Source organism: Aptenodytes forsteri, unplaced genomic scaffold (genome assembly GCF_000699145.1).
Source record: "Aptenodytes forsteri isolate BGI_AS27 unplaced genomic scaffold, ASM69914v1 Scaffold241, whole genome shotgun sequence".
In the NCBI taxonomy this organism is placed as follows: domain Eukaryota; kingdom Metazoa; phylum Chordata; class Aves; order Sphenisciformes; family Spheniscidae; genus Aptenodytes; species Aptenodytes forsteri.
Genome location: NW_008795252.1, coordinates 964,253 through 991,099, shown reverse-complemented (window position 1 = coordinate 991,099; position 26,847 = coordinate 964,253). Strand labels below are relative to the sequence as shown.

General features: G+C 38.6%; 1 protein-coding gene across 5 annotated transcripts in view; it reads right to left on the bottom strand.

The window, feature by feature from the left end:
- The window catches only part of WNK1 (WNK lysine deficient protein kinase 1), a 109,734-nt gene that overhangs the window by 60,963 nt on the left and 21,924 nt on the right, over positions 1-26,847 (bottom strand). For all 5 annotated transcript variants that reach the window (XM_009278940.2, XM_009278939.2, XM_009278941.2 and 2 more), the window contains exons 2-4: positions 11,586-11,758; positions 6,587-6,807; positions 4,387-4,544 (exon numbers count right to left, since the gene is read on the bottom strand). In XM_009278940.2, coding sequence (XP_009277215.1) covers positions 4,387-4,544; positions 6,587-6,807; positions 11,586-11,758 — 552 coding nt within the window. The remainder of the gene's footprint in view (positions 1-4,386; positions 4,545-6,586; positions 6,808-11,585; positions 11,759-26,847) is intronic.

Here is a 26,847-nt window from a genome sequence, read left to right as displayed (position 1 = left end):
AGCAGAATTAAGTATCTTGATTACATTTTGTATTGGAACTGCCTGTATTGTTTTGATATGGTGCAGAATTGAAAAAAAACACAAAAAAAGGGGGGATGATCCATTCCCTAATCTAGTAGTATACCACAGACAGTTGTGTCTGTGCAAGAGGGCAGAGGAGAAAAAAAATAAGTCACAGGAGCAGGCAAGACTACCTTAATAGTGCAGCTTATTTTCAATTAATTACAGGCTCAGATTTTTTTTTTTCTGAGGCCAAGTAGGCAGTAGAGTGCCCACTGGATGCATTCAGTCCCAGCTGAAGAGACATACTGCTTAAATCTCAGAGGAGATTCCCCTCCTACCCCCCCACCCAATAAGGTAAAAATCCCAGGAGTTGCAGTTTCTTTAAGTACTAACTACTCACTTATTTGGAACCATTTCCAAAGAACAGCAGAGGATAGCTTCCATGAAGAAAACAGGGGATTTTGAGACAAAATTGCAACATTATGATTTAATGAAAACAAAGAGGAAGGTTAGGCTCTTCTTGTGCTTGAGTGACAAGACACACAGATCTCATTTTCTATTCTAAAGAAACTGCTAGTGAAAGGGTCTGGACTGAGTATGCTAGAGGGTGCAAGTACAGAGATCAATACTCTGTATCAAACTCCTGCTGACTTCCTTACCAGAACTGTAAAACAAAGTTCAGCATAACACTTTGAGCCCTACAAATTGTAGGCAGTCGTCTTTTTAAGCCAGGCATTTATCCAGATTCTTCTACTGAAAGAAGAAGAATTCTGGTTAAAGTGAACCAGAAAACCAATTTAAGTACACTTCTGTTTCTTGGGCCACGGAAAATTTGGGAACTTTACCCCAGCACCGCTTTCAGGAAAAACAGGAACTTACCAGTGAGACAATGTAGACAATATAGACAAGCATCTTGCTAACAGCAGACTCATGTAGCAGTGTTATTATCCAAGATGTGAAGCAACACTAACTGCCTGGGCCAAAAAATGCCTCATCTCCAGGAGGAACTTCAGCCTTTAGATCTGCTATCTAGATCTTTGCTTACCTAACTATTATTTAATCAGAAAACTGCTTCCAACCATGAGGGAAGACCCTGAACAGAAGAGGTAGAACACATAACCTAGTACTCAGCAAGCCTGGCTAACACCCCAACCCAACACTGCAGTATCTGGGCATCAGCTAGAGCAATCCTTATCACAAAAGGTGTAAGGTCAAAATGCAATGCAGCTGAAGGCCATCCTAGAAGAGAGACCAACACACAGCCAAAATGGCAGAAAACAATGTAAGCTGGTAGTACCAAGTCCAGTCTTGAGAGGACACCCTGGTCATTAAGACACCTTTTACAGCCTTCTGTCCTAAGCAATAGCAACGATTTAAGCTAATGGAACAACTCTGCTTTTTACTAAGCCTAACAGTTACTGCAAAGGGGGTGAAGGAAATCAATTAATTTAAACATGTATTGCCTGCACTGAGTGGCTGCACATTTTGATCGTATTGCCTTTAGGGTTTCAGTGGTTTCTAAGCTCCCATATGGTATGATCTTTCATGACTGTCAATAGCAGATCATTATTATTGTCTTTCCCTCTGGTCTCTGTGTATGCATCTAGATAAAATAATCCTTTCATTTAAAGCGCAGCAGGACTACAGCTGCTACCTCAAAATATTCCTAAAACATGCCTAGGAAAGTAGCAAACTAAGGGGTTGAAAAGGAAATGTTAAACATCTTCCACAAACCACATTCACCTTCCAACACACATTAAAAGGAAGTGTGTTGGTAAGTACTGTGGAGTCACCTACACAGGAAGTTTTCTGACTCCACTCTGTTATTGATGGTTCACACACTGTCCTGTTAAGTACTGAATTTTTCAACTGGTTCACCCCTCAATCACAACTGCAGACATTGTCTAAACTTCTGAAGTCTCCTTTGAAATGAAAGAAAAACTAATTTTCTTTAACAGTTAGCAAAGGACAAGGGCAGAAAACTATATGGCTCTTTCATTGGTTCACAGAGCTTTCATAGAGTGGTAAAAAGAATACAAAGAGTATTTTATTTCACTCTCATAACATGGTTCTGCCTTCCACATTATAGAAGAAACACTGAATTCTCCATTATCAGTTAAGACAGGTTTGTGCTTTATTTCCAGATAATATTGTCTTTTCTTCATTGAAAGCCTTCCTTGAAAGTTATTCAAGTTTTGGTTTTGGTTTTTGTTTTGCTTTTTGAACAGACTGCTTTACAACTACAATAAAATAAAAAACCCCAAATATACCAAAGCACATAGCCTTTCATTCTCTGCCTAGAAGCAGATAAATGTACATTTCATTTTATTTTCTTTCAGAAGGAGCAAAGGGCAGGAAGGTAAACAAGATTTCCTTGATTTCATATCAAAGTACATTTTAGAACTCTCAAGCAGTAGATGAAACAGCAGGGAAAAAAAAAAATCAACAATTAAATTTAATCTATGAACCATCAGCAGCAGAGTAGAGTAGAAGGTGGTGTTGGACAGACCGAAAAATTACCAGTGTTTCTCATCCACTTAGAAGTTCAACAGTCAACCAAAAACAATGAGGAGAAAGAAGCATCAAGCACAATAAACAAGTGGTAAGTCAAACCCTGGTAAGTCTCTAGATAAGTTCATCTGCTACAAGCCCCTACAAGGCTTTCCAGTTGCTAAGTACTTCACAGAGCAGAGAAAAGACAGCTCTTTAAGACCTGGGGACTTCCAAGCCTGATTGTCTCAAAAGCCGATTATTCTTGCCACAGCCCAGTTCCTAGCACTTTTTAAGGAATGGGCAGGGCAGTTACATCAGGTATCTTTTCTGAGAAAAAGTGCCCATCCTATACCGAAATTACACTTCTTTGGCTCTGGCCAAGATACATACATAAGCATAGCCAAAGGTACCACTAAGACTGTTTTGGTAAGATACTTCGTTTTCTTTCACTGATCCAAATAGCTTGCAGATCAGATTATGCTGTAAGCAGAGTAAAGGCTAGATTTTACCCTTGTTTTTCCTCTCTATTTAGAAAATCAGAGCTAAATCCACCAACATGCAAAAAAAAAAAGACTGTGTGTGTATGTATGTGTATATATACAGATATAAAAACTTATTCTAACATCTGTTCAAAAAAACCAAAATGGCCATTTATCCCTTCTTTCTTCCTCCTTCTGTGCCTCCCCGATACTCCCCTTCAAACAAGGAACAGTCTTTTATTTCACCAACACTTCCTTCAGAATTCATTACTTCTGACATGAAGACCCTTCCCCTCCACATCTGTAAGTCAGTAATTACATCTACCTTTTACAGTGTGAGGCATCAGGAATAAGAGAGCATTTTATTTTTCCAAAGCTAAGCAAGTCTTTTATTAAATCCTCAACTTTTCCAAGATAATACACACAAAAAGATTAACAGGAATTCATTTGTCTACGGATCGGAGAAAGAGGTAAGTTTTTTTTTCCTCCCTGCACACATCTGCACAGGTATTCTGAGAAATCCAATGCAAGTCTTTACTTCTCCAAGTGGCCACCTCGCTATTCTTTCTGAATGCTTAAATCAGCAGGCTGAATTCATGCAGTTTGTTTTACTGCACTGGTATAATCTTCACGACACTGTTTTAGAGATCACAAAGTAAATCTAGCCACAACCATTCTGAATATTTCTATCACTCCAGTTCTGCTTCCTACGTTCAAGGTCTGTAGGTTCCACTTAGTCTAGTCAGATGGCCAAACTCAAATCTCTTGCTTGCCTTCTCAGCCTTATTTGGTTTCACTCACAATGCTTCCACCACCACTATAATTACCAGCACTTTTCAGGGTGGAATACCTTTCTGCTATTTATCAAGTATTTCCACTGCATAATTACAAGAAATGCACCCAACACACAGTAGCTAAGGGCCATTTGGAATTCAATAAACTATTAACCGAAAATCACCCTAGGTAACAATTTATGATTTGCCTTGGCAGGCAGCTAAGCCAAAGTGCTCTGAATTTGTGACCCAGCTTTATTTCAGAGAACAAAGTTACCAGCTAATCTTCAAGACTGAAATACTTCCACCATGCCCCCAGTGGCTTAGAAAATAATCTGTTATTATTCTAATGCGTTTTGGGTTTTGTTTTTGTTTTTTAAACCCTATGCAATACCTTCTTATATACTGAAGGAAGAGTATGAACACATGCAAAATTTTATTTCCATTCACATTATTTTACAGGCTTCTGACTGTTTGGTAAGTTGAACCATCCTATACCTTTCCACCCATCCCCCAAAAACCTCTTGTCAGCTTCTCTTTCCCCCCACACACACACTTGCACAGTACCATGCTATCCAGCTGTACTCCTTTGCTGCTAGTAGTAGTAGCTTTAGAATCAGTAGTGGGCAGGGACTTACACTGGTCACTCGACGGTAGATCTGCGCAGCATTTTGGCACTCGGAATAAGGATACTCAGACGTGGCCATCTCTAGCATACACATCCCAAAAGCATATACATCAACGGATTCATCATATTTCTCCTCATACATCTCGGGGGCCATGAACTCTGGGGTACCTTAAATTAAAAGAACGATTCAGACTCTAAATGTCTCAAAGCGAGCAGAGGCTGCTGGCGTTACTCACCGCAGGAGGAAGCGGATGGGCAGACCTGTGAGACAAGAGAAAGTGGAGGCAAAAAGAAGAGGGAGGAAACCCTTAGTCACTCTGTTGCATCAACATACTTTGTGAGTCTTCCATTGCAAGGCCTTTATGGAATAAGAATGGCATGAAAGGACTGATGCAATTCCTGTTTTATGCATGTTAGTTAATATAAGTATCAAAACAGACTGGATCAGGCTGGAATCAAATGAAGGGAAAGGGATAAGAAGAGTGGAAAACTGTAGACTAGCCATAGGCTGCAAACCGAATACTAAGGAGAGTTAACACACTTACCTTTTCTCCCTGTAAGAAAGGAGGAATATTAAACCTTGTTTCAAAAGTCACCCGACTGCCCTCTGCTGCAAAAGAAGTAGTATTGGTAAGAGCCCACAGCTAGTCTCTGACCTGGTGCTCTCCATCTACTTTTTGAAGTAGAATGGTTCTGGAAAGGCCTTGCAATGAAAAACTCTATTGTTACAAATATAAATCTTCATGAAAAAAGGATAAAAAGTAATTTTCTGCAAAGGCCACTCACCAGAGCCCTTTTCTTCACATACTTACCTTCCCACCTGCAGTATATTTATAGGCCTACTGCAGATACAGGCATTAGTGAGGGACATCCTACAGTCAAAAATACTCAGAAATACAGAGAGATTGAGTTACAAGCATAGAGCGTGAGATTCAACAAGTCCCATTTAAATAGTGTGCAGAAAATTATTGCCCAGTGAAGCATTACAGCGTCCCCTCTGTAAGCAAAGGGACTGCATTGTATGATCAGATTTACTTTAAGCCAGAGATGCAAGTTTGCTTTTTGTAAATTTAACCACAGAATTATTTCCTGCAGACACCAGATTCAAGACAGTTTACAGATCATTCTATAGCCACATTGCTTGTTTTCACTGCATTAAACCAAAAAAAAAAAACCCATGTAATTGCAGTCATTCATCCAAAGGCTAACTGCTAACAGATAGCTAGATATGAAGTGGTAATTTTCCAATGATAAATTTGAGGATAAATGAGTATGCTTAAGAAAATTTTTTTTTTGGACACTGTATACTTTTCTTTCCTATTAATACTTTGACCTGGTTAAGAAGCAGGAAATATTTCAGTGACAGCTTGCAAGACAATTTGCAGGTATACACCATTGATCCCATCTAGGAATCTAGTATAGGACTGTTGAGTAATACTGCATTTAGCAAGCTCTAAATACTGAGAGTGAGAGCAACTTCATTCCCTGCAGTCTATTCACCCAACCATAAAAACAAAGCTGATAAAACCAATTCTTTAAAGAATTCACAAGACTATATAGTTCCGTCAAATCAATTTCTGAAAAGGGTTCTTAGTGGATACATAAGAACAGAGCAAGCATAAGGCAATACTTCCCCAATGCATCCTCCTACCTTACATAAATCCACATTCTATAGACTGCCTCAGTAAGGCATTATACCACAGTGACTGTGATATAAAATATATATATTGACTTTCTTTGGTATACCTTAGTTTCTGATTACTCAAAGTGTAAGAGATTTAATATTAACCCCTGGTGACAATCAGAAAAAAACGTCTGTATAAATTAATGCTAGACTAAATATCAAAACGTTGTTTGGTCACCAAAATGCATTTGGTACATTTCTTGAAGCATCATATTAAAGCTGAGATTTATATGTAGTCAAGAGTGGTTTTATCAACAATGTTGCACTAAACTGTTGGGCAGGGCAATGAATCTATATTCCAAAATACTTAATGTTAATATACAAATATCAAAAACACAACCAAAGTTTCAACATGTAATCTAATCCGGAACACAGAATGACCTCAACAGCCAAGAAACAAAGCCTACACATTTTCAGGCTTTGACCATGTACCTTTGAAGCCATATTTTTAAGGAAAGCTCTTAAAAGACTCAAGTTTCCAAATAGGTAGACTGGCTCACCAGCCTCCAAAACAGGAGAAGCTTACCTATCACACTTTTGGCAAAAGAAGCTCGTTTCAGGGTTGCCAGACCGAGGTCTCCAATCTTGACTGATCCAGTGGGGCCAGTAATGAAGATGTTGTCACATTTTAAGTCTCTATGAATAATGGGAGGAGTGCGCGTGTGTAGGAATTGTAAGCCTTTCAGTATCTGACGGCACCAGCTTCGCAGTACTTTAATTTTCATCACTTTAAATCTTTTCAAATACCTAATGAAAAAAGTAACAGTAGGTTAAACAGGTTCTGCTAGCAAGTAGTAGATTATGCTGTATCATTTGCTGTTCTGAAGTTAGAAAATAGTAATTAAAGAGATGCACAAATTTCAACTTCACCTTCCATTTTAAAATCTACTTGATTTTTCCCTCCTAAAACTTAAGTTGCCCTATTCAGAATTTCTACTCTCTTTCTTCTAGCCAGGGGACTATAGTGCTGAAAGATAAGTGTGAAATGCTTAATCTATAGCTAATAATTCATTCGCATACAAAGTCACCCTATGGTAATTAGGCAGTTGGCTTGCTAAGTTTCAAGGCACTGCTTCCCTGACAAAGAGTTAAAAGCTTATGCATTACAACAATTCTTTATCTATTCATTTAAGTTTTTTTACTTCCCTACCTTTTATCCTGAAACTTCTTAAATAGTTATAACCTCTAAGTGTAATTACCTTAGTTATCAAAATTAGTCCAAGCACTCTGGTCAAGGATTCCAGGTCACACTTTAAACCTGCTTCAAATTTACTTGTTGAGCTAGCTGTCAAGCAAATTAGAAATTCTTAGAGATCACTTCCCTGGTGCAGGACAGGTTTCGATGACCCGAGTCTGATTAGTACTACTCACTACTTCAAAAGTATGGACAGATATGGACGGTGCAGGAAAATCTTTAAAAAGGTTCTGCCAAATAATTGACATGGAAGAGTTCATACATAAAGTCAGTATCCCTTTGCAGGTAGAATGTGACCCAACCTTAATTATTCTAACATTGCCACTTTTTAAAATTTCATGTCAGAAGAGTCAAATTCCATATCAAAAATATTTTCCAATGCTTATGACCTAAGACTACGGTCTTACTCTACTCCTTAACTTCAACAAATTAGAGATGCCACAAGGTGAATAACCTATGACAGTATTCAAGTGCTTTCCAGCAGCGTATTCTCATAACCCCTCTTTAGGTAAAACAGTTTGAAGTGAAGAGTAGTTGTTTTCTTCCTCTTGAAAAAGTATGGGCTGAAATACATTTAGAGAAAGGAACTAGCATGCTGCATAGAGCAAGGACTTTATTCTTATTCAACCAATGTCACTCAGTCAAAGTCTTAGTTAAAAGACCAGTTTCACACTACTATAAGACTGGTAGTAAATTCTGTGACCAGCATGGACTCTAGCAACTACAATCTTAAAATAAAACCAAGTCATGTTCAATTATTCTGTGGTAGTGTTCAGTCTCTTCTGCATATCCACTTAATCAGAAGAAAAAGTTTTGATGAAATAACTTGAATCAACGCCAACATAAAAATGCAGTATATTAATCCCTTTTACTTTAATTTCTCCAGTTCAAAAGAAGATCTGGAAAAATCAAGCTGCTAGCAATAATCCTGCTGTGAAAACAGATCTGTAAAAGCAATTGAGAGACAGTTCCAGAAGGAAATCAAGTCTCAAAAGAGAATGTAAAGACATGCGGGGGAAAAAGCCAAGCCAAGGAAGGAGACAAACTGAAGGAGGTTCTGGATCACATCAGCTACCACTTGAATTCTTGCTATTGACACAACCCTCATTCATCTCTCTTGAGCCTGTTCCAAAGATCACATGGTAGGGGCACTTCAGTTCAGCATCTGGAATCCCTAATTACATTCTTGGTTTCAAATATGCTAGTCTACTGCCAGCTTCTCACTGTTAAAGGACCTGGGTCCAACCATCACCCAGCATCCTGCAGTGTTGCTGTCATTTTTCCATAACACTGTCATGAACTAAGTCACATGTCACTTAACGCAGAAACCATTTTAAAATGGAAGTGTATATAAGTACATAAAAATACACAGACAACCCTACTAGCCAGTATGTTTTCAATTTTCCTAGTATCATAGGACAACTCAGGCTTGAAGAGACCTCAGGAGGTTTCTAGTCTACGTTTCTGCTGAAGGTAGGGTCAGCCATGAAGTCAGACATGGTTGCTCTGGGCTGTATCCAGTCAGGTTTCTAGTATCTCCAAGGATGGAGCCTGCACAACATCTTGGGGCAACCTGTTCCACTGCCTATCACCACTGAAATAGCTTCTCCTTATATCAGTCTGAACCTCTTTTGTTTCAATTTATGCCTGTTGTCTCTAATCCTCCCAGCATGCACCACTGAAGAGCCTGACTGACTCCCTCATATGCCCTGGAAGGCTGCTGTTAGGTCTCCCCCAAAGGATCCTCTTCTTCAGGATGACCAAGTCCATTTCCCTCAGCCCCTTGTCACAGAGCAGGTACTCCAGCACCTGACCATCTTGGTGGCCATCCACTGAACTTGTTCCTGCTTAATCAATGTCATTCTTCTCTATTTCACAGGGTAGCAGTCAATTTAAAAAGATAGATATTTGATCTTTGCACAGAATACAAGCAAAGATGAGAACACAAGGCTTTCTTAATAGTTAGCTTCAATGAATAGAGAGAAACAGGAACTAGAGTTTGGCTTTCTGTCTCAAGGTTGGTTTTGGTTGGGGTTTTTTTAAGCAGGAAGGCTGCTGACCTACAGCATCTCAGCTCGAGGAGCTATAGGAAACGCTACTAAGTTAGCAGAGGTCATTATGAAGGTATGTGTCCTAACAGATAGCTGCCAAATTCATTTGAAGTGGATCAGGAACGCACACTACAACGGCCTTAGACAAAACTAGTGGCTAAGACCTAGGTCAAATTAAGTCTTAATTATACTATTAATGAAGACAGCAATTTTTAAAATAGAGAACTCTTTTTTCCAATATTTTAATTCCATGATAGCATACAATATCAGAAAGCAGTTTAATTCTTACAATTGAGTTATAAAACTTTTCCACTGGTATGCAGAAGTTCAGGGACTCTTCTTCGTGCAAAATTAGAAATTTGCCCAGACAGCATTTGAAAAGAATGAGTCCACAATATTTTAACATTATTTACGTATGTATATATATAAATGTATACAAATAGGAAAAAAAATGAGGACAATTTAATTTAAGATATCACCACACTTTTCTTCTGTTCACTTTTTTTACATCAAATGACAACAATGTCTATGTCCCAAGTCTCAAAACGAGGAAGGTATCACTTGTATTAAATGCAGGTAATGTAAACATACTGAAAAAAGATATGGAAGTAATACTCAGTCAGCCAAATATCATAAGCAAACACAAGTGTGCAATGTAAGTCTAGGAATATGACACAGGTACATGAAATACTTAGTGGTATTAAATTTGGCACATCAGAAATTTCCCGTATAGTTTACCTGTCAAGTGTCAAGTGAAGTGGACAAGAATAAATTAAATCACAATTATAATACAAACTATACAATAGTGCGGAAAAAACCCCACCCAGAAGTCTACAGTTTAAAAGATCTTCAATTAAAGAGCCTATTAGTTCCTTCTGGATAAAACAGAGACCTTCATACTTCGGAGTACAAAATAATCCTATAGCCAGCAAATCTGAGGTATTTCTTCCTACCAACACCCTACTTTATAATTGTCTATTATTACTTTATCATCTTGCTTATGCCACCACATAGCAAGCCAATCCAAATATTAAAATCTGTGAGGAGGGAGAAAGGAGTAAGAAAGGGAGAAAAAAGTTAAATCTAACACTACATATTCTAGCATAAAATTAGGTAACTTTAAATAAAGGCATCTGTACAGAGCTGTAAAACCTTTACTTTATTACTGCTCTGAAAACAGCACATGAAGCAACAGATCTATTATTTTATCTGAAATACCTTAACCTCAGAAAAGTCTTCCCTGAACATACGGCTAAAGAGAAAGTTGCAGTATCTTTAGCCCTCCAGTACTATTTCAAGACACAAACACTTCCCTGTAATTGCAGTCCAGACTCCCAAAGAGCCATTTTTTCCTTAAGTATGTCCATTTGTGGCTATCAATAAGCATCGTAAAAAACACAAGACATTCACAGGCTATTTTAACCAAATAGATTGCAAATTGTTTCCAGCTCCTACAGCCTGCTTACAGATTTAGGATTTGAATGCCTCTCCAAGACTTAAATGGGCACTGAATTAAGACAACGACCCACAATCCCTGAATTTCAAATGCTGGCAGTTTTATTTCTAGTAGATTAATGGCGACTGGATGCTCACGAACAAGCTCACAGCTCTGCAAGCTTCTACAATGCAAGGCAAAGGCGTAATTTCAGTGTAACTCCCCGTAGGCCCCACATACCGCTAGAGGGCCCACGCAGCAGTTTGATTTGCTGGTGTCTACTTTAACTTTGGCTTAAAAATAGGCTGAGTTTCACGCAACTACTTCACAGGTTGAAATTGCAGGCATCTGCATACTTTCAGATTTTTGCTAGGTACGACTTCATGAAGTTTCAGCTAAACAAATAGGTGGTAGGGTTTTTTTTTCTTGTTACATATTATTTGTACTGTAGTAACACCCAAAACCTCCCAAAAGAGGCGAATTACTTCATGCTTTGAACTTTACAAACCAACTCGTGCTAAATGGAAGGCAGCTGGAGCAGAAAATGAAAAATTCTGAGAAGTGAAAACAGAGTATTGTCTTCCTGAGCTCTCAAAATCTGAAAGTTTTCTGCGTGTGCTTACTAGGACATCACAAAGAACATGACAAGCTTGCTAACTTAAAGGATGGTCTACCATATCCTGCAGTGCTAGTAAGACTCCTGTTAAACAAGAATTTCCCTACAGAAGTTTAGCCCTCAGCAAGAGGGCTCTGTTTTTACATATTCTGAAATATGATCTATTTCTAGTGCTCTAATTTTGTGCTAATGATTCTTATATGCTTTGGCATGCCTTAATTTACTTACGTTTTCAATGTTCCAGATGTCATGAGTTCCGTCACAAGAACAATACACTTTTTTCCTTTGACTGTAGACTCCCAGGAGTCATAGAACCTGACAATATTGGGATGCTGAAGCCCTTTCAGCATCCCAGCTTCCTCTTTAAATCTTTGTCGCTCCGACTTGGACAGCTTCCGATCCTAATGAAAAAGAAAAGGTACGTCAGAAAGCTTTGCTTTATTTCTTACTCAGGGAAGCAGCAACTTGAAAAACAGTTGGGTACAGTCAGTGAACAAGTAAGAATCAGTAGTCTTAAATGCCATTTTGTTTGCAATTACTCTTAAATACTCTATTTAGAAGACATTCTATTACAGTCTTTTTTATCATATATTTTTCCTTACAATCTGATTGCTCTCAGAGGTAAGAACTGCGAGTCTGCAGATCATCTCCTCTTCCTGTTTCCACCTCCCCTGCCCTAATAACTTTAGCCATTGCCTGACTTGAGGAGGAAGGGGGACATAATGTCCTCAAATATTCAAGTGGTCAAGAGTAGACGAGACTGGATCATTTAAAGCATCTCTCTTAGGTTGTACATAATAATCTTTAGTTACTCCTATGTGTATAGTATCCAGACCACTGGTAACAGATTGGATTAACCCTCCATATAGGGGGTAGAGCATCAAACCTCTCTAACATACAGTATGTACTTATAACTGTACAGGAACAAGCGAATGAGTTGAATTTTCTCTGATTAAAAGCATGACCTCACGATTGAGCAAGTTTCCTGTAATCTAGCATCAAGGAAAACAAAAGACATAACTCACACCAGAGACAGAAAGCAATCTTTTGGCCAGTGACAGATCACGAAAAAGCATTCCTGGACAAATACTGTTGTATTATCTACCAACAACTGCCTATCAGATATTGTCAAGGCTCTCAGAAGCTATTACCAGAATAAGCTGCACATCTCAAGAGAAAACAGTCTCCTTGTGTCATTCAGTGTTGTCAGTTTACCAACACATTACAATGCACTGGTCACACCAGGCAGATTGATTGACTGACGTAAATTGGATCCATATGCAGTTTGTATTAAAAAAATCATTCCAGGATATACTTAAAGCCCAGAATTTTAGAATTGTTTTTTTTAACGGTTATTTAGGAATAACCAGTGACCTCTTTGTCAAAAATCTGAGTAATAATTTTAAGTCGCTCCATTCCACATTTCTTTTCAATTAAAAGGAAGAGCAGATTGATTGACTGACGTAAATTGGATCCATATGCAGTTTGTATTAAAAAAATCATTCCAGGATATACTTAAAGCCCAGAATTTTAGAATTGTTTTTTTTAACGGTTATTTAGGAATAACCAGTGACCTCTTTGTCAAAAATCTGAGTAATAATTTTAAGTCGCTCCATTCCACATTTCTTTTCAATTAAAAGGAGGTAGTTAAAACATGCAGGGTTTATTTATACTGCTCACAACCTCCTATTGTCCTCTAGGCAGTAATTCCTCTTCCTTTGTTTACAGGTAATGGTGTTTTCTCAATACCATTCAGCCGTGCTAAAAGCTAAACCATCCTATATTCATTTAGATCATTAACTTTTTCTAAGAGGTTCACAGAATATCTTTGCGCATGGACAAACTTTGTTTCCAGATGAAGCTCCAATTTTCAGAAGTGTAAAAGTCTTCCAGGTGAAAGTTTGCAAACAGGTTTGAAATTACCTCAAGGATGAGTATCTTATCAGTGCCTATGAATGTCAATCACACACATACTTTTACAGTTCTTAGGGAGATGCTAAATTCTTAAGCCTCACAAATCTAGTCTATAGACATAAAAAGCCTTCAATCCTGCAACTATTTCACTCTGCAGAAATTAGCACTACACCTCTTCTCACTACTTCATAAGCATACTTGCACAAACTTTAATATTAACATGTTTGCAGAAACACTTCGCAAACATTTAAGTATTCATGTCTGCTTAGGCATTGAGGTTTTTTTAATAAGGAAGTAATACTGCCATTTGAGCTATCTCACCCATCTAATAGCTTTCATTTCATTACAATAAACAGGGCAGCACAAGTTACACTCAAAACCAGTTAATCTTGACTGCTACAAACAGCTGTGATACAGAAAAGCAGTGAGCTGCAACAGGTACACCAGTCAACAGACCATACACACATGCTTCTAAGAAACACTCAATGCTTCAAGCAATACAAAATTGCAGTAACATAATCATTCTTACAGTAAAATAAAGCAGATTCTTCTCAGCCTCTGCACTCGATCTGTATAATCCACATTTTAAAGCTAGTGTATAGCTGTAAATCCAATTATTATATACAGTAATTATAAAAAAGGCTCCATCAATTACTTTTATATCACTTTTAAGTTTAGCTATGTAATATGAACACCTGCATTCGTTTGTGTCCAAAACCTAGATTTTAGATATACTTTTGCATTAGATTTCCTTTATTTTGTGCATTCTAACAAGTTATCTACCACAAACTACTAACCAGTTTTAGATGACATTTGACATTAAATTCTCATCTTAATCTATGTAAACCTAACCTCCCTTAAGGGCCTTACTCAGTTTTCCCTACCACTGTACTACTAGCCCCAAATAGAAACTAACAAGTGCTAATCACTCTTATCAAAGAACAGACTCTTAACGGGCATGCATATTTTGACTCATTTCTCTTTCTGGTCACATCAATGGTAACATCGTGTTCCTGCAAACATATCTGTGACATTTAAAACAGACACTCAACACTTCCGTGCTGGCATTAAAAAAAAAAAAACAAAACACCAAGACAGTGACAATATACTAAGTAATTCAACACTTTTTTGAAAGTCAGAGTGCCCTAGTGATCTGGGACAAGTTTGGACACAAACACAGGGCAACAAATTTCACCCAGGGAAGACAGCTATGTTCTTGCAACCAAGGAAACATCGCATGTTTCAGTAGCATACTGCAGCAGCAAAAGTGAACATTTAACAGAGCCGTAAGAAAGAGACAGAGAGGCCACTTGTTTCATAAGACTAGCAATGCCATACTACCTTTAACTACCCTCATTTCCTTGGATACACAACCCATATACTCATCCATAACACCCTTTCCCTAAAGGAACACTAATGCTAGGTAACAGAAAAGGGTGAATATACTTTAAAAAACCCACAACCCTAGCGTTCAGGAAAATACTAGATCTCGTACAATTATACCAACAAAATGAATCTGTATACACAATGACTGGTTATACTTGTACAAACTACATTCTAATGCAACCTGCAAATAGCCTACAGGCTAACATGCGATTTAAAAATGACAAGTACACTTTCAAAACTTGAGTATTCCATACTCCAGAACCTTAAAACATACTAGACAGTAAAATCTCCCAGACCGCATAGAGATGGACTAGAACAAAGCCCATCCCAAATACTACATTTCAGCATCCTTTGAGCTGATAGTATGGGCAAATGTGGCAACTTTATGCTCCTTCTTGTACAAAGATGCAATTTAAGCAGCTGCAGCTACTCAAATATTGAGATAAGCAAGAAAATAGAGCACCATATGTAATTTGAGAGACTAAGAAATGGTGCTACCAGCCACGTTAGGTATGAATACTTGGGGAAAGGCAGGGGAATGAGAACATCTTGGTATCACATGAAATTCACACACAAAGCTGCTGTACAGCAGAGCTGTAGCAGAGAGAAAGCAGCCATCAACACATAATGAGAATTTGAAAGAGCATTTTTCAAGAATTTGGGAAGGGGACAGCTTTCACAATCCTCAGTTACAAGTGTATACTTCAAAAGACTCAAAAGCCCAGATGTGTCTTTCCAACAAGGCAGCTACTTAGGGCAATACTCAGATTCCACTGTGGCCTTTGAGCAGGAGTCTGCAGGAATGCAAGACCCTCAGCTCTATCTCCACCTCTAAATAGGTAGCAAAAAGTTTGTGGTGTTATCATTCAAAATAAGCACTCCATTTGATTAAATTATCTCGAGGGTGACTTAAATAAGCAGATCTATCCCCTGCAGCCTTTTTCCTGTAACTCATGGTCTAAATAGATATATAGATGGATCATTCCAGCATGTACTTGCTGTTTTCATCTGGAAGCAAATATAGAGGTTTTGCAACTTAACATTCCAGTATCACAAAGTATGAGATTGGTTAAAAAAATTTAATGTTTTCTTTTTTATTTTATTTTTATATCAAACAGCCAGAAACCAAACAAAACAGAAAGACACATGAGATGCTTTTCCATAAGCCTGGGAAACTTGAACAATTTTATAAAGAAACCATCACTTTAAGAACAGTTAATAACATATGCTTGATATCCTACCCTTCAAAGACCAATTTGTTTTGGAATTCCTACTAATAAAATTTAAAAATGGACACATTCTCTCCTCCCCCAGTCTTTTTTTTACCATAATGAAGCAACCTTAGGCAGACAAGACAAAGTCCTAAGTCTAGAAGTTAGCAAATCACATTCTTGTATCTCAGTTAGCACAGGCTGAGCAGATACAGCCCAAATATTTAAAAATATACAAAGTTGTCAAAACGTAGGAGAGCTTGCTTCCTAAAATGGATTTAACTATCCTCTAAAATGACCAGCGTTGTTCTTCCTGAACTGAGAGCTTCCCCGGAGGACTTAAGTGTCACATCCCAATCACCGGGCTGCCCTTCGAACAAACCGAAACAGATGCATCAAGCCCACTCCATTTCATTCATTCCTTTCCACCTACATTAAATTGTTTTGACAAGCCAGGACAAACAGCAAGGCTTCCCAGCACGGGACCCACAGTTCTGCAGTGCCAGGGGCCTGAACGGAGACAGGCAGCAAGTGAAACAGTTGTTCAGCTCAGAACAATTCAATACGCTTTTCTTGGCTGTTTCCATTTACCCGTGTACTTCCCCGCTGATTTCTTTTGGTCAGGAAAGAGCTATCAGAGGTGTTTACATTATTCAGTGTAAAACGGGGATCTTGGTCATTCATGATAAACCAGGCATAGGCTTACTCTTTCACTAATGTACTTAATTTACAGGAGCATGAATTACACACAGAACTGTTACTACCTTCTTTCTATCCCTGTACCTAGGTGCCTTATATAAATGCAAAAAAACCCCAACCCAAAACCAAAACAACCCGCCACCCCCGAGATTAGCTATTGTACCAAGCCACAAAAACCAAAGCTCATCAGCAAAAGATGCCTATATTTGTTGGGTGATTTTTTTCAGCCAAGGCTTAATATCTATTCAGCATCCTTAATGAGGAAAGAAAATACATTTCTGGCCCCTAAATTAATCTTAAATTTCAACTGGGTTGCTCACATAGCCATTGAGTCTCCTGAGTAATTTCTCATATATTTTCCCTTCTAACTTTCCACAGTCCTTCTGAGTTCTGTCCTATTAACATTATGACAAGAAACCACACATCTGCAAAGCACATCACCCTACCACAAGCGGTTGCAGAGCCTGGCTCAGATACCTGAAACAGCAGGGGAGCTGCCTTAGCAAGGCATCGTGCTCTGCTCAGGGCATTTCAGTCTGCTCTTCGTTCAGACTGAGCTCAACTAAGGGTCTTGCCTCTGCCATCCATTTTTACTAACTGACACCAAATGGCCTGAGCTAAATTCTAGGACAATTCAGCTGGCATTAAATGGACACAGTTATGCAGAAGACACACACTGCACTTCACACTCAAACACATGCTACAGGATACCAAGCAAGTGGATAACAAGAGAAATATTCTACATGGAAGGAACTAGATCTGCTAACTCATGCTATACCTCCTCAGAGGTGATCCTCTGTTTCTTAATATCAAGTACAATTAACATAGCCAAAGTGCTAGGGAACCTTTATGCACAACAGAAGAAACCTGACCCAGAAATCTTCCCATAGTCTCCATTTTCTACAAATAAGTAGACTCACAGGTGATAGAGGTCAACTTTAAACTGCATTTAAAAAAAAAAAAAGCTGTGCATGAGCTGCCTCACAACTTAGAGAGCTGTTCCCTCTTCCACAATATTAGGAAGATAATAAAGAGGAAACAGAAAAGGACTGGACACTTTACATACTACAGACAGGTTTTACTAGCTTTCTGCATATCCTACCGCTAGATCCAGAAATTCTACGTAGCTATATTGCAGGGATAGTTAATGGGTGGTTGTTTTGTTTTGTTTTAAACTACACTAGAGCAACACTATGTAGCTTTTATCCGAAGAGATGTACTAGAAAGCACACTAAAAAAATTAGTAGCAATGAACTGTCTTCAAGTGGTGTGATCTGAAAATGTACAGCCATGACAGACTTCAAAGTGCTGTTGAATTATAGATAGATAATTTACCTTGGTTGTGATTCAGACTATCTGTGCTGAGGTTACACCAAGCAGCATTTTATCAAGCTTTCCAAATGCCTGAAAATTTGAGGGGAAGACACTGCTGCTCCCAGCCTATTATTCAGAGGAATAAGTAGTATACAGAACAAACGTTCTTCTGTGTGCATTTCTGCAGCATATGAGAAAGGCTTTGCAAGCCTTTTAGGCAAGGTTAATGAGGGGTCATCAGAGGAGAAGCTAGCAAGACTGCACTCTGATATTCAGCACTGTTAATGGAACTGAGGCTTTGTGGGCTGCAGTGTTCTCATCCTGAAAAAATCTAGCAGTTAAGAGGAAAAATGAGCACAGTGACCATTGAGCTAGATGAACAAAATATCAACAAAGAATCCACTGAGCTTAAAAATCATCCAGCATTACACAGTTGGTACCTAGAAATGGAAGTCTCGGTGCATAAGAACTGCATCTACTTTTCTGCATCAAGACAAACCACTTCAGATTTTTCAGTGTTAAAGACTAGGTAGAGAGAAAAACGGAAGGGAGGGGGAAGAGACTGTTCAAAATGCATCCCTGTACAGCAACAGACATGAAAATTTATCAGGATCTGCACAGATCCTTCCATCAGTATACCTTTCTACAAACCACTGAACACAAAAAACTTAAATGGAGCTGAACAGCTGCTGTTCCAAAAGTATGCATGCACGGGTTTTTTCATTTGACAGTAGTGTTTCTCAAACACTCAGAGTATTCGAGCGCCCTGCCTGAGAGCTTAGTTGTGTAATATAATGTTTGTAGAGTTACATAAACCTTTAGCTAACCACAGAGGTAGGAATCAGGTCTGCACACCTAATGGAAGACATTCAGTCTTCAGAAAACTCCTGCTTCATGCATGCTTCTTGCTGCAGCTCTCCTACCTTCCAATAGTCCAACCTTTCACAGGCAAGTCTCTACAGTCTCTATGCAACATTGTAGGGGTTGATTGCGAAATTTGCACTTGATAATCAGCACACTGGGGAAGATCACCAGCTGCCAAGATGGCCAGCTGCTCAGTAAAAAGAGTTTAGAAAAAGCAATACATTAAAACTGCAGCTACTGAGGACAGTGAGTGCCAGATTAGGATACCCCAAAGTAGTATATGAGAAGTCACTAGATTAAGAGTTGCCAGAACATAGCTGTCAATGCTCCCAGGCTGCACTCCACACATGTATAGAGTAATCTATTAAAAGAGACTGCCTTACTATGCACTGTTTGTTCTTTAGATAAATCAAGTATTATTTCTCCCCCCAAAAAATACATGCATTAGCCAAAAGATAAGCTAAAAAAAAAAAAAAAAAAGAGGGAGAAAGACCAAACCAAAAAGCTACTCGCCAAAGGCAAGAACAAAGTCAGGTTTCCTTGCCATAACGCTGCCAATGTCCAAAATCCTCTTTAGCTTTCAGAAGGCTAGGTGTCTCCCAACCTTGAAACTCCTCAACTGTCCCTCGCAGGTCATATGTCCCCAGAAACAGCTCTGCAAAGACTTCTAGAAAGTTTTTAGGAAGAAAGGGTTTGCTTGATTGTTACTTCAGTGTTGTTTCCTTATCTGCACTTATGGAATTCAGAAATCAAGATCAATCTCGGTGGCTGGATAAAGTCACATGGTTTAGGGGAAGGGAAGAATATAATACACACCCTCTTCTTCTCATTAGGCTGCAGAGTCCCAAAACAATGACTTACAATGGAAGAAAAGCAGGTAATTGTATCAATGCAAAAGAAATAGTAAGTGAATCTGAGGATCTCAGTATTCCTACATTCTGGATGCTGGTAATCGGCACTTAGAATCATAGGATCATTTAGGTTGGAAAGGACTTTTAAGATCATCAAGTCCAACCGTTAACCTAGCACTGCCAAGTCCACCACTGAACCATGTCCCTCAGCACCACATCTACACATCTTTTAAATACATCGAGGGACAGTGACTCAACCACTTCCCTGGGCAGCCTGTTCCAATGCTTGACAACCCTTTGGTGAAGAAATTTTTCCCTAACATCCAATCTAAACCTCCCCTGGTGCAACTTGAAGCCATTTCCTCTTGTCCTATCACTTGTTACTTGGGAGAAGAGACCTACACCCACCTCGCTACAACCTCCTTTCAGGTAGTTGTAGAGAGTGATAAGGTCTCCCCTCAGCTTCCTTTTCTCCAGGCTGAACAACCCCAGTTCCCTCAGCTGCTCCTTATAAGACTTGTTCTCCAGACCCTTCACCAGCGTCATTGCCCTTCTTTGGACACGCTCCAGCATCTCAATGTCTCTCTTGTAGTGAGGGGCCCAAAACTTTTCAGTCCCTTTCCTCCTCATCTTAGTTTGAAGATGGAAGACAAAGTTCCTGAGAATGGATAGCAGAATGAAACACAATGCCAAGTTAACACTTACTTACTGAAAGTACAATTTCACATTGCTGCTTGGCAAGTCTCCACAAGAAGAATTAATTTTATATAAGCTACAGTCTTCATGGAGTATGCAAATAACCTTGAGAAAGATAACACTAAAGTATAATAGACATATCTAGCACAATGGAAAAGAGTAGGCTTAAAACAGTTATCTATTATACCTTTTAAAGTTCCTGATTAAGGGTAAATATTTTTTTGTAGGCTTCCTCTTACACAAGGTATTCAAAATGCTTTAAGTTTCAGGAAAGTACACAAGTAGTCAACCTAAGTGAAAGGTTGAGGGATTATTCACATTAGTTGTACAGTTTCCTGGTGAAAAGCATCTACCTCTACATTCTCTTCTGTATTTTCATTTCTGGCATTTCAATGCACAACAATAGTAGCACAACACAATATTCATTAGAAGATGCAGTTAGTTTGTTAAAAAACACACCAAAAAATAAAATTTCTTCTTGTCCTTTCTCTTACTATTGATACAGGTAAGTGATACAGCAAATGTATGCTGCTGCTCAAAGGTTAGAATTAAAGAAATTACACATATCTTGACAGAGATGATACTTGGGTAAACTGATGGTGGGAGGAAGAAGAGGAGCAAAAAGAAACTCTCAATGATCAGAAAGAAGGTGAACAGAAGCCTTCATCAGTCAGGATTTAGTCTGAATAGGTCAATTATACATACCCTGAAAGAATCGATACTTGAGTAAGCTTCAGAAAATAAAAAAATACAACTTTGTCTTAACATTGAAAGGAGAGTATCTGCAACTAAAGCCTATGTATGTGACTGAAAGATACTAGCACCTCTCCCCATTTCATCCTGCGACTGTCAGTTTTGATGAAGCTATGATTCAACACCACAGGGGAAGGGGGGAGAACACCACCAATAATTATATTCCTCTGATGCAGTCACTTCCCACTTTTATATATGCAGTAGCACCTGTGCCACCAGTAGTAGTAGCAGCATCTAAGACACCTGGTGGCAGCAATGTCATAGACTTAACCCATGCTTGAAGAGACATCCTCAGCAAGAGACTCCTGATAACAGAAAAGGCATCAGAACTGAAGTTTGTGCTTGCTTGCACCAAGTTCTAGCACCATTAAACACAACTGACCTGTAACTAGTCACAATTATACAGTCCTTCCTCCAGCTCTTCAGCTAGAAAAAAGAAAGTTGGCTAAATCCTCAAGTTTCCAGGATCCCATAATTCATAAGAACATTCAGAACAAGTCTGCTGCTAATACTGTTATTGCTGTACAGGAAGCAGGCATTAAGGATTAACTAGAACACGCAAAAACAAAGATGCTTTAAAAAAAAGGCAGTTAGGAACATTGCATCAGAGATGAGCTCACTAATTTGGTGAGATACGAAGCCATTCTGCCTCACTTCCTCACATTGAACAAATGGCAGAAGTGGGATCGTAAGTGTAAGGAGTATGCAAATATGTGCAACATGAACACAGCAGCAGAAAAACACTTTTGTTTCTCTGCAGGACAACAGTAGATCAGAACGTTTCTTCTTTATGTTAGGTCACAAGAAATCTTAAAGTATGACTCCCAATAACAAAGTTTACCTTTTGTTACAGTAGCACTGTGGGAATTTTTATTTTCAGCAATGCCGAAGATGACTACACTGCTACACTAGTGCACTTAATACCATGTGAAATACTAGACGGAAGGCTCATGCCCAGTGCTCACCAGAGACAGACAGACACAAGCATGCTGCTTAGAGACTGGGGCAGCCAGCTATACCTCAAGTCCCTCTTGAAAAGATGACAACAGAGAAGAGAACCTGTAAAACTCCAAAGGGGCTAGAATAGTCTGCCTGGCTGACAGGCTTCCAAAGAATTCAGCCAGTGTAGATTTTTAGGTTTCCACTTATAAGCAGCATGAATATGACATACCTGGCAGTAAAGCACCTCACTTTTCCCAGGAAAATCAAACATCAGCAAAATTGTACCACCTGTGAGTCTCTACTGGATTACTAGCTTGTTTTCCAGAGCTGTGTTGTGTGTGAATATACACATTAATACAATCTATACTACTCCTCTCCCCACTCTCTCACATCAGCACAAACGTTCATAGGCAAAGCAAGTAGGCCAAACTGAAGAACTGCACCAAATTCCACTTCCGCAGAAAGTAATGACTAAGACTAATCAGTACATTGCCTAATCCCACAATTTCTTTTGGGAAGCCTGCACTCTTCATATTACAGCCATGAAAACTACGTAGCAGCTTCAGAGTAAATTAAGAACTATATTCATACTTTATCAAATCAATTATATATTTTCCTTTGCTTTCCACACAACCAGCAAGAGAACAATTTTAAACAGTAGATATGAAAGCTATGGTTTAGACATGACCTCCTCTGGAATCTCTCAGGTCCTGAGGAATCTGGTCTAAGAATGGCAAGCAACTGTTTAGACTTCAGCGATTTCTATTCTAGGGTCGCTCTAGGCAGCATTTGTGTTTCCTTACACAGAAGTCTGGAAAAAAAGATGGCTAAAAGTTTTATTCAATTTATTCATCCCAAGAGGCTGAACATAAGGGACAGTAACCAAAATGCTGGGCTATACAAAAATAATCAGTATTAGAACAGACAGCTCATCTATTTATTTTCACTTTAAAATTGCTATTTGATCCATGGAAGATAAATGGATCAAGTTTGCTATCCGATACCAGTTCACAATAAGGATTATGTTTATTACATACAGCTTATTACAAAATTGAAGTGTTAGCTGAACTGAATTCTTGATGACCTATTAACCAGCTGGACCATCTTGTCACTTGGCTCAGATGCCTCATTAAAAGTTTTGAAGCTCACATCAATTCTCATTTTGCACTGAATTGATTGCTTTGTCAGTGAGAGGGAAGGTACATAATCATCTCAGTTTAATTTTACTATGAAAATCCAATTCTCCATTCAGAGGGTGACAATACTGCAGGAAAAAACCCTCCTCCACAATCCATTCTGGTTACCTTACAGATTTATTAACTCATTGCATCAAAAGAGCAACTGTGGCTCTTTGTTTCACATATTTCTGTATGACTGTAAAAGTCCTTTTATGAGTAGGTACATGTCTAGAACATTAGGGTGAACTCTTAACCAATTCTGATAAAGGCAAATCAATTTAGAGAATCAAAAACATACTACAATTCTTCATTCTATACACTTCACAAAGCTAGTGGCAAAAGGGAAGAGTTAGCTAAATCTACTTTTCAGTATGCTGAAAAGTTGCATCAATATGCTGGTTGGAAACATGCAAAAGTGTCAAGATGACTCTAAAGATTTACTCAATAATGTTCAAAGTAGGAGGTACACAAGAACTAGTAATGTTCCTGTGCCTCCGACTAGTTCCCTTGCAAAAATCCCAGCATAAAGCCTAGAGGCAATAAAGTTAAATTGTCTATGCAAGTATTTAAGCAGCAGTCCCTGCAAGTCTGCCCCCTGCGCTCCTCCAGTTGTAAAATGAACTCACATCAGCCTACAGTACATGTTAGCTTCAAGTTTACATACAACATCGGTACATATATTGCATATGCAGCCTGATTACACTAGAGGAGTTACTCTTCCCAGCTTTGCTTCTTTTTCTGCAAACACATCCAAAAAAAGTACTTCATTTAATTTACAGAATTGTGGATTGCGATCAGTTATGACAAGATGACATATGAAGGACAATACTGCAGGAAAAAACCAACAGAAGCCAAGCACTAGCAGCCAACAGAAAATTCTTACAATAATCACTAGAGAACTCCATGCCAGATCTCTCTCATTCAGAGATAGATCTCTCAGTCAGATCTTCTCCAGGGATTTATCACAAACCCATCAAATAATTGCCAGGTGTTCTGCATGTTCTTGCAAGACAGACGAAATCAAAAAGGGATCTCATGTAGGGAAAGATTAAGGAGTTCCAGAAACAGTGATTTTTATGGGGCGACCAAAATTTGCTTTCTAGATGAGGTCTCAGAACACTTTGCATAAATACTAGTATTAGTACTAGCGTTTCACAAACATGAAAGTCCTAAAACACATTGGAGGAGCACTTTATTTTTTTAAGCCTCACTGCATCAATGATGCAGTCTTCCTGTGATCTACCAGAATACCCATCTTATCTCAGGCTTCTCAAAGGGAAGCAGTAATAATTTTTCCATGCTTACCTAAACAGGCTGACTTATGAAGTCAGGTTCTTGCATCACTTGCATGTTTATTGTAGACTTTCATAATGATACCATATACATTAGAGACATCTATGTTTCTAACGCACCGTGTACATCTTCCTTGGCAAACACCGTACAAGATGTAGATCTAAAAAGCCACTCAAAGTCAGAAATATTTCAGACAATATCAAATGTACCACTAATATGCACATTAACTTTCACAGAGCAAGGAAATTGAGCATAGTTGAGTCACAAGAAAGAAAACACTCAAGTATTTAACAATAGGCAAGTGGTAGGATGAACAACTAAATATACTGGCATGATAAAGCATACTCTGCATCCAGGAGCACAACTGGCTTTACAGTTCAACCCTGAATAATTTTAAAATGAGTTAAAATACAGGAGAAAACATAGTGTAATTGAAATGCAGATGAAGGGACCAGTCAGCTCCTATTATCTAAAGCAACAGAGGATACAAGACATAAAAACAGCGAGTGTTTTGCCGTACAGTAAATCAAGGTCATAATATGCACACCTTGGACATAAAAGGAGTATCTTTATAGAAGTTGAAAAAAACCCCAACCTTTCAGCGCTGGACTGACCTGCAAGAAAATGCTTTGACAACTCAAATTTAGTGTTGTAAGACAGCTGAGATGAAAGATTATCAACAGAGTAATCTCCAAGGTGATTCAAAGCAGACAGCTAGGGAAAAGTGCTAGAGGAAGTTTAAGATGAATATTCAGGATTTTTTTTCCTTGGAATTTGGGGGCTACATATGGTAATACAGAATAGCCTTGCCAATGGCAGTACTAAACTAAGGTTTTTTTCTGAAGAATACTACTGGGAATATCCTGCACTGCCAGAAGACCAACCATGACCTAGAAGACCTCAGACATTCACCACAACCTATCTATGAATCAGCTATTCAAACTGTTACAGCTTATCCAAAAAGCCTGTTTCTCATTACATTGTGCTTTAGTCACATACTGTCTGTCCTTGGTCTGGTGCCACTTTATTTCAATTGTTTGAACAGAACACTGAAGGAATTTCTTGAAGACAAACTATAATGCCTGAGGATGTCATGGTCCAAAGGGCCTACCCTAAAGGGGTCATCACAACCTGTAAACAGGCTTCCTTGTTTTCAATTTACCTCCTACTTTGTCACACTGAAGAACTCTACCTGCAGTTCAAAATTAATTTTAGTTGTGAACTAAAGAGCATCATCCGAAAAAAGTTAAAAAGGTTCAAATATTCTTTCCATACAGTGAAATATCTGATGTTCTGTGCATCATATACCAAAATTATTAATCATGTTTAACACTGAAAAAAGTTTCCTTAGCCAAAAAGTTATCTGAAAACATTTTTAGCACCATGGCTCCATCTGAAACTCACTCTTATGTGTTCAGCAAGTCTGCATTCACAAGAAGCCATGGAAGCTGGAATTCAAATGAAAGTGGTTTGTCATAAAAGCTGCACAAGTGTTCTGGTACTGCATCCCTTGCTTCAGTGGCAGTAACTACATTTCTGTGGGGATAAGAGTGGGTAAGTAGATTTGAGACATTCCGTATTTCCGTTCAAATTAAATTCCTTGCCCTACCACACAACCCCAAACACCCCCCCAGTAAAACAATTTTAATTAAGCTAAAGACAGTATCATAAAGATAATAGACACTCAGACCTGGTTTTAGTCTCAAATCCACTAGTTACTACTTTAACAAGTACACAGGCTTACTCTTGCTAGAAAGGTTAGTCAAGAATTATCTTTCCCCACTCTTGAGACAACCAGACCCCTTTTTCACAGGCAGAGACAGGACCCAGATAGATCTCTGGACAGCTATCTTGTAGAGCAGCCATATTCATTTTCAGAATAAGTGCCCTCTGTCCAACTACCAGGCAACAGGATGTGAGTAGAAGCAGGACAAAGTCCATAGCAGCAGCAGTCTGGAAGCACCTGTGAACCAGTTCCTTTGTCCATCCTCTGTTGCCACTCCCACATTTTCTTCAATTAACTCAGAAACAATCCAAGTGCCAAGATAAACTTTCCAATCAAAATTCTAATGTTTGAATGTTTAGTATGTAGAGATATTGGTGGGAACTTCACCAATTCCTTCTGAAGAGTTTCAGGTAGCTTTGTAATTTTTTTGTCCTTAAGACCCTACCACTACAATAGAAAATCATTTTTCCAGAGGATGGCTATGATCCAAATAGAGACCTCAGTACTTTCAATGGACAGCTGTGTGAAATAGTCTCTTGGGAGTCCAATTCTAAGACCTCTTTTGCTAGGGGATCAAAAGGTAGAAGTATTATTAGATAGTTTTAAATCATAGAATTATAGAATCATAGAATCATTGAGGTTGGAAGACCTCTATAAGATCGA